Source organism: Sorex araneus, chromosome 1, assembly GCF_027595985.1.
Source record: "Sorex araneus isolate mSorAra2 chromosome 1, mSorAra2.pri, whole genome shotgun sequence".
Classification (NCBI taxonomy): Eukaryota; Metazoa; Chordata; class Mammalia; order Eulipotyphla; family Soricidae; genus Sorex; species Sorex araneus.
Genome location: NC_073302.1, coordinates 372549047 through 372562128, shown reverse-complemented (window position 1 = coordinate 372562128; position 13082 = coordinate 372549047). Strand labels below are relative to the sequence as shown.

General features: G+C 35.2%; 1 protein-coding gene across 6 annotated transcripts in view; it reads left to right on the top strand.

Moving 5' to 3' along the window:
- HDAC9 (histone deacetylase 9) overlaps window positions 1-13082 on the top strand; it is a 1006394-nt gene that overhangs the window by 551504 nt on the left and 441808 nt on the right. For 2 of the 6 annotated variants that reach the window (XM_055131803.1, XM_004602237.2), the window contains 3 exons: window positions 5921-6071; window positions 7052-7178; window positions 9516-9637. In XM_055131803.1, coding sequence (XP_054987778.1) covers window positions 5921-6071; window positions 7052-7178; window positions 9516-9637 — 400 coding nt within the window. The remainder of the gene's footprint in view (window positions 1-5920; window positions 6072-7051; window positions 7179-9515; window positions 9638-13082) is intronic. The other 4 variants (XM_004602242.2, XM_055131822.1, XM_004602238.2 and 1 more) reach the window with 3 other exon arrangements.

The window sequence follows — 13082 nt, the reverse complement described above, 5'->3', positions numbered from 1 at the left end:
ATCAGATTAAGTCCTGTTCTTTATTATGTAGGATTTTTTTTTGTATTTTGATTTTTTTCCCTTTGGCTTTTGGGCCACACCCAGCAGGGCTCAGGCCTTATCCCTGGCTCTGTCCTCAGAGACTGCTATTGACTGGGGAAAATATGGGGTTCCAGGGATAAAACCTGGTTTGACTGCACGCATAGCAAGTGCCCTTCCTACTGTACTATCACTCAGACCCCAGGTTACATTGGACTTTATATTGTGTACATTTAAAACAATAATATAATAGGAAATTAAGGAGAAGTATATACTATATAGTTGACAGTGATGCAGATATTCGCGTTTTTTTTAATTGGAGTCTAGTAGAATAAAAGCAATTTATTGAAGGAATTTGGAAGTAATTATAAATTTGAGATGTGAATTGTTTAAATTTTTCCAGAAGAAATATGTCTGTCTCAGAATTTTTTATGATGGACTGTCTCATTGTCAGATCATTTAAGATGTATCTCTGTATCTATTTCCTCACTTCTATCTTCCAAGATAAACCCTAATTTAGCTTTATTTGTAAAATGTCCTTCAGCTTCTTGACAAAGACAATTAAGACAAAGCTATTTTGGTTCTATTGTAGATGTTTAATTTAAATTTATTATGACAGCAATATAAAACAGAAGTTTCTAGCTATTAAAATCTTCCAACATTATATCTAACTAGCTCAAAATGATTTAAATGTATTACTTTATTATGCATCAGTTTTATATTATAACAATTTTACACTTGATATAGATGCTTGATAATCTATATACTTGATAATCTAATCACTTTATTATCAACTAAAGTACATTTATGTAGTACTAATATATAGGACCAATGTATTATAATATATACTTTTGTCACATTAATATTACCTGCATTTCTTGCTTTATAAAATTTTCTTAGCATGAAAGCCTATTTATCTTATTGTCCCAAAGATGGTTGATAATGTAATCTTTTTATTTTACTAGTGAGCCTTACTGACACAACTCTTGAGTTGTTTGACTTGTGAGAAATCTTAAGAGAAGAGATGGTCAGGAGGTAACAGGGGTAGGGGGGCTATGGAGGGCCTTAGCACATAGTGCTGTAGAGGTCTGGTATATGTATAAATCTAAACCACAGAGACAACCATGCTGTAGCATTGTTTATTATAACCCTAAGTTAAAAAATGTGCCTGTCAAGGAGGCAGGATGTGGACACTGGTGTAAAGAAGTTGACACTGGTGGTAGGAGTGGTTTTGGACCATTATATATCTGAAACTCAACTATGAACAAATATGTATACCATGGGGCCTTAATATTACCCAAAAAGTAACAAATGTTTCTGAATAAAAAAAAGAAAAGAGCAAAGGAGACCAGAGAGATAGAATAGGGAATGTTCTCGCCTTGCATGTAGCTAACCCTGGTTTGATCCCTGGCACTGCATATGGTCTTTTGAGGATTTCCAGAAGTGACTGTTGAGCACAGGCATAAGTCCTGATCTTTGCTGGTGTAGCCTACAGACTGAAAAAACAAACAAAAAGTGAAGATATTATTTTGAATTATTAAAGGACTCAATAGTTTTGACTGTATTTTGTAATACAGAAAATCTTGCTTTAGTTTATAGACTTAGTTTATAAGATTTTGAAATATTATGTCAGTTTGATCCTTGAGATAATAATAAAAACAGGGATATCTTTATCTTTGTCATTCATTCCAGATATGTAAAAATGCCAGTGATGAATGAGTAAAATTTATATTTCCACTATATTTTTATATTTAAGTAACTATGTTGAGTCATTTTTCTAAAGTACACAAGTCATGTTGTTCTTAATATAGGGCATAATGATAAGTTACTGATTTAGATAGTTTCCCTCATTTATTTTTCATGCCTTTTGTAGTTGTAGTGATTAGAATAAATTTTTTTAAATAAATTATTTTTTGAATTTACTCAGAAGTTAATAGTAGCAAGTAGGTAATTGTTACTTTGACCCAAACAAAGTGCGAGAGTGGGTTTAGTAACATCTGGAAAATATTTAAAGAGGATAATTTGGAGGGGGGGGAAATCAGAAATTCAGATATTTTAAAAGAAAATTGAAAATTTATTCTCTGAAAAGCTAAAGGCATATATATCCTTTTAAGCCTAAGAATATCTTAATTAAAATATATATATTTTTAGAGAGACAGCTATAAAGTTTTGCCTTTGATATTCAATTAAGTTCTATTTTTTATAAGGAAACTCCAGTGAACAATGCTTTAATTATATTAACTTTTTCTTCGTGAAGCAAGATCATTTCATTGAAAGAAAATGACTTAGATAAATGTCAGGGAAGAGAAACAGGAAGAAATATGTGTTCTAGAGAAAACTTCGACTTCTCCAGAGTGAAATAAGCATAAAATGTCTTTTGGGTTCTATATAATTTCTCTAAATTGTCTTGCCTGTAGTTGTCTGCACATGTAAAGTTAATCAGGCTATTTTTAGTCACCTTGGACTCTTGATTATCCTTCCATAATCTGTTCAGGACATTTAGTTTCTCCTATAGCTTCTTTTCTGAAGAGGTCCTCCCTTCCCTGGGTGATACCTCAATTTCTGTATCTCAGTTTCCCTATCTCCAAAGATCTCAGTATTTTTATCTCAAAGGAATGTGTTCTCCATACCTTTGAGCTAAGTCAGGCTTGGCAATTTCTTCTAAGCCTTATTATTTCCCAAATTATTATTATTTTTTTTTTTTGCTTTTTGGGTCACACCTGGTGATGCACAGGGGTTACTCCTGGCTTTGCACTCAGGAATTACTCCTGGCAGTGCTCAGGGGACCATATGGGATGCTGGGAATCAAACCCAGGTCGGCCGCATGCAAGGCAAACACCCTACCCGCTGTGCTATCGTTCCAGCCCCATTCCCAAATTATTTATCACTGGGTTCCAATATCTGCCTGCAACATCCCTCCACTTAAATCTTTAAAGGGTACCTGGGCGAAGTTCTGCCATCTGTAACTTTTTCAGACTGACACAAGGACACGGACCTTGCCTTTGTGTGTGAAATCTCAAACTAACTTTGTATTAATGGGACTCACGTAATGGTTTATTTGGTTGTAATAGTTTATTTCAGTTGTCAATCTGAAAGAGAAATCAGAGAGATCAACTTTTTAAAATATTAGGCTCTAAGGAAGGAAAGCTTTCCTTAGACCAAGGAGGACAGATTGTTTAAGGAAACAAGAAATAATTGCCATAGCATGAGCTTTTGTTGCCTCATTTTACATTCTGATGAGTCTGTTGTAAAAGAAAATATTAGCCTCTATTTCTGCTGTCCTTCTGTACAATATATGTTCAGATAAAAAAAGACATGTCACTTAGCTTTTAGTGAAGGGTTTTTAAAAAGAAAAGTTTCAAGTCTCCCATGGGTTCATAGCAATAATTTTATCAAAATTTTGATTTCAGAATTCAAATAACATACCAGTAGTTGGGTCTTACTTTAAAAAACAAAACAAAACAAACAAAAAACCTAGAAAGTTGAATCCTCTACTGATCAACTACTTCCTAAATGTGAGAGACTCTGTCAAGTTATCTTATGCACTGCCACTGCTGTAAAACCTATTGGGATTTCTCGTTGGGTTCCTCACTTTGGAATAAAATCAGCTTCATCTAAGTCACCCAACAATCAGACGCTCGCTTAAGAGAAAATCAAACTGTACTGACATTTTAAGTTTTGTATTTTTGGTTTCTATATGCAGCATCTGTTGAGTGAGATGGTGCAGTCTTATTTTTTTTTCACCCATTCAGATCAGGCCTCAATATATACTGTACTTTGGCCCAAGACCAGACAGTAAGTGGCTGCCCCAGCTTTGCCTTGTATGCCTCTAGAGGGACTTAGTCCTGCCCCTCCTCTCTCCTAATCCAGAGCATCTGAAACTTGAGGAGTAAAGATTTGCTTGCTTGTTTTAACCCCGTTTCTATAACCATAAAAAATTCATAGTAGATTAAAACTGTAAAAGTTTATTTTTTGAGGGTTAGGTAGATAGTACAGGCCTTAAAGCCCTTGCCTTGCATGCAAGTAGCCCTAGTTTGATCTCTGGCTCCACCAGGAGTCACCCACAGAGGGAGAAGTAGCCCCTAAGCACTGTCTGTCATGTGTGACCCCAGCCTCTCTCTTCCCAAGAAAAAAACAAAAAAACATGAGATTCCTGAGATAAATGTAAATTCCCTTGGGGCTTCCAATTAAGCACTATGTTAGCTTGATCAACTCTGCCTATTAAGTTTAGCGTTACAATTTTTTAATAGTGAAATATATATTAAAAAATACCTCTTAAAAAGACATGTGTATCAATGTCAGAATGCCAAACTTTTCCTATAAAGGGTGTCCATAAATTCTTCTAATCATATCCTTTTGGCAATGATCAGACCATCTTGGTTGACCTTCAGAATGGGCTTCAATTGTGGAGTGACTTGGGTGCCAGCTCTAGAGTCTTCAAATTTTTGTTCTAATGCCTTTTAATATAAATTTTAATATAAATTTCAGAGCCTTAGATTCCCATGTAATACACATAGCATATTATACTAACTTCAATAGTACCAAGAGGTTAAAAATGAGTAATAATTAAATTTAATAGGGTTCAAGCTTGGATGCCAAATTTCATGTTTGTTATGAGTGTGAAATTTGAGGGATATTATGTTTGTCTTCCATCTGAGGGGTCAAACCTCTGAGCAGTTACTTAAATCAGTGAGTTGTGTAAATCAGCAGTTTTCAGCCACTAGTTCACAGACTAATACCAGTGTTAAAAGGTTGAAAAGTGCTGTGTGAATCTCATATCTAAGGATGTCAGAGCTTAAATCAAACCCAGAGTCTATAGCTATTTCTCAGTAGGCACTTTAATTGTTATTCATAGATATCTATTCCTTAATCTGGAGAAACTGAAATTAATTATTAAGAATGCTTCATATTCCTGTCATTTATTGTTTCAAGTGAATAAAGGGGCTCAGACAGCCAAAGAATAGTGCTTTGGAGTATGTGATTTTATGGAATTGCTTTCTTCCTTATGAGTCTCTGTTATCTGAAGGTCTTAGTGCACCAGAACAAAATAGACTTCAGTGTGCTGTTTTTAAAAAGAAGATACTTGTTGTAGATAGATCAACTGCATCATTCTATTAAAAACCTTCAAAGAGTTTGAAATTTTAAGCATTCATTTATTCCAGGTAGATTTCCCTTAGATCAAAACATAAGGTTTCTTTTATTAAGTTGGATTATTTTCAGAGCATTTCTCAGAATAAGAAGTGAAGAATCATGGTCTAGGGATATGACTCAAAGTAGTAGACAACATGCTCTGCATGTGTGTGGCCCTGAGTTCATTCCCTGGCACCACATGGCCTCTTGAATACTACTGGGTGTGACCCTAGGGGTTTCCTGGTCTCCACCCAGAGTGGTGCCACACATCTAAAAACAAAGACGTTGAAATCTATTATTTATTTATTTATTTATAATGTTGATTTATAACAAGAGACTTGGTACAGTAAAATTTTAGGCAGTTTCTGCCTGTTTGTTTAGTGTATGTGTGTGTGTATATAAAGATATACCTATCTATGTATATATAGAGAGAAAGAGATGTATATATGTATTTACATACACACCACACACACATGCACACACATACATATATCAGATACTCAGGAATTAAAGATCTGAGAAAATTTCTTAATAATTTGATAGGGTAACACAGCTATTAAAGCTACCTAAAACTTAGAGATGACGTTAAGGTCATCTGTGTCATTGATTTCTTGTTTTTAGAGCTTAGTAATGTAGATTTTTAAAGGACAAATAAGTGGATCAAATTGTAAACAGATTTCTAACATTGCATTATAATTCTAATTTATTTGGTAACTGATGACTGTGAAGCCTAAAGAAATTGCATACGCTCATGTTTTTCTCTTCTCGCAAGTTGCAACAGGAACTTTTAGCCATAAAACAGCAACAAGAACTCCTAGAAAAGGAGCAGAAACTGGAGCAGCAGAGACAAGAACAGGAAGTAGAGAGGCACCGCAGAGAACAGCAGCTTCCTCCTCTCAGAGGCAAAGACAGAGGACGAGAAAGTAAGAGGCGCCAGGGTAAAAGATGCACTCATCTTTAGCTGATCAGCATTCAGAAAGAAGTCTGATAAAGAGTGACTGAGAAACATCAACTTGTCTGTATTTGATTAAAGGAATTAATGATAGACACACACCCCCAACCCCACCCCACGCCCCAAGCTGTGAGATTCACAGAATAGCTCTCTATTCTTCAGAGCATTTCGAGATGTAAATGTAACATTGTCTGGCTTTAAATCCTATAAAACCCTAGAGAGTATAGGTGGCTGGCCAATTAAATAATAAACAGACTTCCACGTTTTCCTGATGTATCTTCCTGATCAAATAATAATTGCACTGTACATCAAAAGTTGCCTCTGTTTCATTTTTTGGTACCCATATTTTGGGGAAGATTTGAGGGCAGAACACTTGTTCAAAAAAAAAAAATCAAGACAAAACAAAAAAACTATCCACAAGAGGGAGACAGATCCAAATAATTCCCCTGTATGAGGCCATTTCAAAATCTAGTAGCAAAGTTAAACTGAAGTTGTCAGCAATATTCATTTGTCTAATGTTCAAAAGAGTTTTGAGTTAGTTTTCAAACTAGCAGTTAAGAAAATATTACTTAATATTTTAATTATTTATGTGTTTCCCCAAGATTCTTAATTTTCACAAATGTTTTGTTCCTCAGCAGTATTTTTCAAAGCCTAGGGGGAGAAAATGGAGCTTTAATTCTGGGAATGCCCTTTCTGCAAAAGCAATTAAAGAAATCATAGAAGATTTTTTTTTTCAAATTGGCAATTGAAGCTGTAATTACAAAACATTGCAATACCATTTTCTAAAGCCTGTTGAGATTCTTGCTTCTTCTTTTAATAAGAAAACATCATATGCTGTGACCAGTGGTGTTACTTCTAAATTTTTGCGTAGTAACTTTAGAACTTTACAACTTAGTAACATTAGAGGACAAAATTCCAAATCAACATCTGTTTCTCCATGCGTGTGTTTAGGGGCAGTGGCAAGTACAGAAGTAAAGCAGAAGCTTCAAGAATTCCTGTTGAGTAAATCAGCAACGAAAGACACTCCAACTAATGGAAAAAATCATTCCGTGAGCCGCCATCCCAAGCTCTGGTACACGTATGTTCAGTGTTTAGTTCTTTTAATCCCCAGGGTTCTATAACGATGAGCACAGATTCGAGATGCAGCTTACCTGGCCACAAATCTGGGGTCTGCCCTTTCTGTGGTTGTTGGTAAGTTCCTTGCATTCTCTATAGCTCAGTTAGTTTCCTTCTCTGGAAAAGAGGAGTAATAATAGTGCAGTCTCTTTAAGGTTGTTGGGATAGGGACGGTCCTATAAAATAAAGACTGCTTCACAAAGAGCACTGCTTAATGATGTGCACAAATGTCATCTTGAGTGCAGGGAAGTATGTCAGTTCTCTGGTCAATGAATAACTGAAATGTGTGATGGGACATAGGAATTAATTAGTGTTTCACATTTTTCTGTTCTCAGATGGTGTGAGTGGTATCTTTGCAATCGGTTTTGAATGTTTGGCATGTTGAAATTTTATTTTACTTGGCTTGATGTAAGAAGGAGATCAGAGTTATTTTTATAAGTCCATTATTTTTTGTTCTTTTTTAAAAAAGTAAGCCAAGGGAGGAGAAAGAAGGGAGATAAGCAGTAAGATAAATCTAAGTCTACAGTGACGAGTTTGCCCTTGCTCACTTCACCTCATGCCTTTGCATCTAGTAAAATGAGAATTGATTGGTTTCTAGTACACAAACTTTGCAAAAACCCATTTTATTACAGTATTTATGGAACTGTGTTTTTCAAATTCAAGAAAGATGTGCTACACGATATACAATTGTGTGCATGAAAATATGAAGGACCTGGTGTTTTAAAAATTAGGAGTGGGTGAGGGCTCAAGTGGCTGAGTATAGGCCTTGCGTGCTGAAGGTACTGAGATTTATCCTTGGCACTGCATGCCCAGCCCCAGTAGCCCTTGGTGTGGGCCAACCAGCTCCAAACCCAAGTATTCTTGGGAATGGCCTTTATGGTAAAAATATCAAGGCCAAATCATAGGAGAAGTACTTTTGCATAAAGACTTAATAGTAGTTTCTTTTCTTTATATTTTTATAATTCTGTTTTTTGAATGAACATCGGTTTTACACTTACATATTTTTTTAATACTTCACATCATCAAAAACAAGCCAATAAAGACATGATTACTTGTTGTATTAAAATTGTACATGCTGCAGGAATTCTAATTAGTGAATTAGTGTACTTACAATTCTGTTTCCTAAGTGTCTCTCCTTCTTCAGATCCCTAAATTCCAGAATGTTTTATAGTTTTTAGGTCTGAATAATTTCTTTCAGGCCTGTCATTTGATCTGAGAAATTAATCTCTAATGAAAATTTTCAAATGTGTATAAGTAGTTTTAAAGAATATTTTATTGCCCAAAGCTCTAGATGTAATTTATAACTAATTTATGGTCTTTCAAAGGTAAAGTGTGTTTTAAGAATAGATAATACCCTTTTTTCAGTAAAAAACAACATGCAAACAACTTGTCAGCTAAAAATGTTTGAGCTGTTCCCTTGGGTGTTTTAAACATGGCTCTCAAATGTTACTTAGCAGTCCCTTTTTTACTGCCTTGAACTTAGTAGGCTCTAACTCCAGACAACCATAAATCATTAATTGATGGAATCTAATTTTAATACATTGTTACAGTAATACCTAGATCAAACACATCAAGCCAGTTACTTTTTGAGAAGGTATGATTCAAATAAATAATGCAAATAGAATAACATCCTGGTGAGGATGCGAGTCTTAGCTACTATTTTTTCTTTTGTGATAATTATGGGTGTTTATATGCACTCTCTAATCTGTATTCAGTGCAATAAAATTTTCCTTAATAAGACAGTTTCTCCTCATAGTATTAATGAGGGAAAGATAACTGTTTTTTAAAAATCAACTTTATGCTGAAAATAATTAGACTCTGCAACTGTTTACCTTGGAACTGCTATAGCAATCAGGGCACCCAAGGTTGTTGACACAAGGCTGCATCTTCAGTGAAAACCCTCCTTTATGTACTGTTTCATAGGTTTGTTAGACCAAGCACTCAGTTGTTCTACATGTTCGACTCAAATTAATCCAGATGATGGCTTTTCTACTCTATGTTAAGCAAATATCCCCAATCGTGTCAGCAGAATTCAGGTTCTTGGTCCTCTCTCTCTTTTAGGAAAGCAAACGTTGGTTTGATGGTGACAAAATACACAGTGGGCTTTCAGGGGAATCACGCAGCCTTCTCTGACAGACTGCTACAGTGAACTAGGTTACATGAGGTTGTGGTTCATACATGCTAAAGAAAGAACACAAACACAACGGAGACACACAGACACCATGTGCAACTAATTATTGCTGACCCACATGTGGCAGAAACTCCAACATAAATGGCAAATCCGCTTTTTCTCTTCTAGGGCTGCCCACCACACATCATTGGATCAAAGCTCTCCTCCCCTGAGTGGAACATCTCCATCCTACAAATACACATTACCAGGAGCACAGGACGGAAAGGATGACTTCCCTCTTCGAAAAACTGGTAAGTTGATTAACAAGAAGACTCCATTTGTTCTTCCATAACATACCTGTGATTTCATTTCTCCATCACTCAGATGAAAATCAAAGAATTTGAGCCATACCCATAATGACCTCTCCACCACTGTCCTCAGCACGCAGGTTTATGTGCAATGTGCACACGTGAGCAATGTGTACATGAGTTTCTTCATTTCTACATGAGTTTCTTCAGTGCATAATCAAAGTGTTTGTTTTTTTTATTTAAAAATTTGTCATATTTGGGTGCGTCACAAACTGCTTTCTGCTAGGAATAAAATAGAAAATTGATTTCTCAGAAAATTTTAATGGCCTCCATTAATAGGTACTTCTGTGCTGCCCTTCATTTGTCTGATTTTTCTGTTAACCTTGACCATTTACCACAAAACTAGAAATATCAGCTACCTTTTCCCCGACACACACTTAAAAAAATAATTATTTCAGTCCTGAAAACAGATAAGACCCAGGCTACTTTCTAAGTGAGTGACTTGCTTAATGTCTCAGATTACTGGAGTACACAGAGTGAAGCTTTGTAGCTAATATTATCTCTTATAATAGAATTAAGGTTAAACTTACTTAGGGGAACTTTGGAATTTAGTAATGACCTGATGACTCTAAAGACCTGCATTTATTTTTCCAGCTTCTTCTTCTTCTTCTTCTTCTTTACTCCTCTACTACATGTATACTTAATGTGTTATAGACCCTTATCTTTGATACTAATCCACTAGCTAGATATAAACTAAGTAGCACTTGCATACATTCTTTTATAAATCTCATGGTGTTTTTAATTTTTTTTTTAATTTTATTGAATCACTGTGAGATAGTTGCAAGCTTTCATGTTTGGATTACAATCACACAATGATCAAACACCTATCCCTCCACCAGTGCACATTCCCCACCATCAATATCCCCCTTATACCCCCGCTTTCCCACCCTCCCCCTGCCTCCATGGCAGATAATATTCCCCATATTCTCTCTCTACTTTGGGGCATTAAAATCTCATGGTTTAAAATTATAAATTTAAGCATTTTTATATTCACAATTAACCTGTAAAAATATTTAGAAAAGTATCACGGGGGTGGAGTGGGGAGCAGAGAGATAATACAGTAGGTCAGGCACTTGCCTTGCAAGCAGCCAACCTGGGTTCAATCCCCAGCACTCCATATTGTTCCCCAAGCACTGCCAGAAGTAAGCCCTGAGCACAGCCAGGTGTGACCCCCCAAACAAAAACAAAAATAATTATTTTGTTCATTATATTTATTTGGGCTCACAATTTGTACATGCAGCCTGTGGAGTGGAAAATTGTTTCACACAGATATATTCATTTTTATTCCAAGTAATTCTGAATAATTTGAAAGGATCTATAGTGTAAGAACTTTTTTAGATGTGTACATTGATGACATTTTTGTTATGTAACTTACATGTAACATAATGAAGATTTAAAGATAAAATGAATCACAAGTAAGAATGTTTTACCTCCCATCAAGCCCTATTGTACCAGGCACTGGAGAAGGATTTTCAAGAACTGCAACTCAATCCTTAATAATCAATTTCTATCATAATAATCAAAATAGTTTTGTACTTCAAATTTAAAACCATGGGTTTAGTAAACTATTTCAGGAAGTAAAATTGCTTCAAGAATACTTAGCAATAGGACAAATGATTTTTGTATTTTGTACTGATTTTCACACCATTACCTATAAATCAGATTGCCTTTCACATAAATAAACTTTTCTGGGATGAAAGAATGCAGAGTGAACAGGCATAAATTTCTGAAATCTGGAGTATGATTTATAAAAATTCAACCATAAAGGACATGAGTTTTAGAATGTGGAAACTTGGATGCACAGACTTGAAATTTACTTGCACCAATGGTGTATGTTGCAACTCTTGACAGAGATTATGTGAATATTGCCCCGGGCCTCAGGGCAGTGACTGGCATTCAAGAGTCCTAGAACTCACTAAACGGAAAGAAAACACAAGTCTCCTTATGGCAGGGGTTACTGATGAGTGATACAGTTACATTCATGGAGAAAGACTTCCCCCCTGCTGTGCACACAGCTTTTGAATATATTCTTACCACTGGGAGATTGAAAACTGACTGCAGAACTGACACTGACTTTGAAAAGAAGTGGCAAGTTGGAACCGGGAAGAATCCTACTTCCAGGCAGTTGGAACCAGAAAGAAAATCTAACCTTTTTCAATATTTAAGGACTACTGATGAAATCCCACACTTTTTCTCTCACTGTTTCCAGTATAATAGCTTTGATTTTTCCCTCTGTGAAGAATGAATAGTAAGCCAGTTTTTTTCTTGCAGAAACTATTAATGTACAACAAAATCCAGACAAATCATTCTCAGGAGTAACAAAATGAATGAAAATCTGCACAAATATGAAAGACATTCAATGTGCCTCTCCCTAGTAGGAATATAAAGCCCTCTTCTAGAGTATATTTTATTTGTTCAGTATTTAGATTTCTCCCTGAAGAGCTATAAAAATCAGCATTTTCAAAGTTGAGTCAATAAAGTACTTAAACTACTTTTAATATTCTTTTAATATTTTAGGGGTTTCAAAATATTCCTTAATTTCCCAATATCTGCTTATGTAGCTACGATAGGTTACTTAAACCTAATATGTAGAGGTTTTCTACATATTATTTAAAATACTTGAGGTACTCTTCATTAATTACAGTGAAAACACTATTCATAAATTATTAACAGGTTGAATTCTTCCAATTTGTTTAAAATATAATAAATTATAATAGTTGTATAATCCATATAGTATATTTTCATTCCACTCAGAAAAGTTAGATATATTTGCTATGAGACGAAGAGCATTGGAAATCAAACAATTTTTGTATGTGCATATATTGTATTTTTTGTGATTTGATACTAAAGAAATAATGAAATATTACCAACATTAATGATGTTTGAAGGGCTGGAGCAATAGCACAGCAGGTAGGCCATTTGCCTTGCATGCTGCCAACCCGGATTCAAATCCCAGCATCTCATATGGTCCCCTGAGCACTGCCAGGCGTAATCTGAGTGCAGAGCCAGGAGTAACCCCTGAGCATCGCCGGGTGTGACCCAAAAAGCAAAAAATAGAAAAAAACTATGATGTTTGAAGAAAGTGTTTAAGATAATTTTTCTATAAACTTCATTATATTAATAAGATCTGGATTAGTTGCGATGGAGTCATGATGTAAATACCAGCATAGCTTTAACTGTGTCAGGCTTTTCTATTGAGGGCTAATTATCACCTTTTGTGGTCTACTGAAATTCCACTGTATACAATCTAGTACGATTTTAAAGAATTATTTAGTAAGGAAGTTCTGTCTTTTGGGCTACACGGAATAATAAATTTCTTATATTTTTCTCTCACCTTAATCAGTAATGAATTGCTAATGGGAAGTAGCAAGATTTAAGAGTGTAAAGC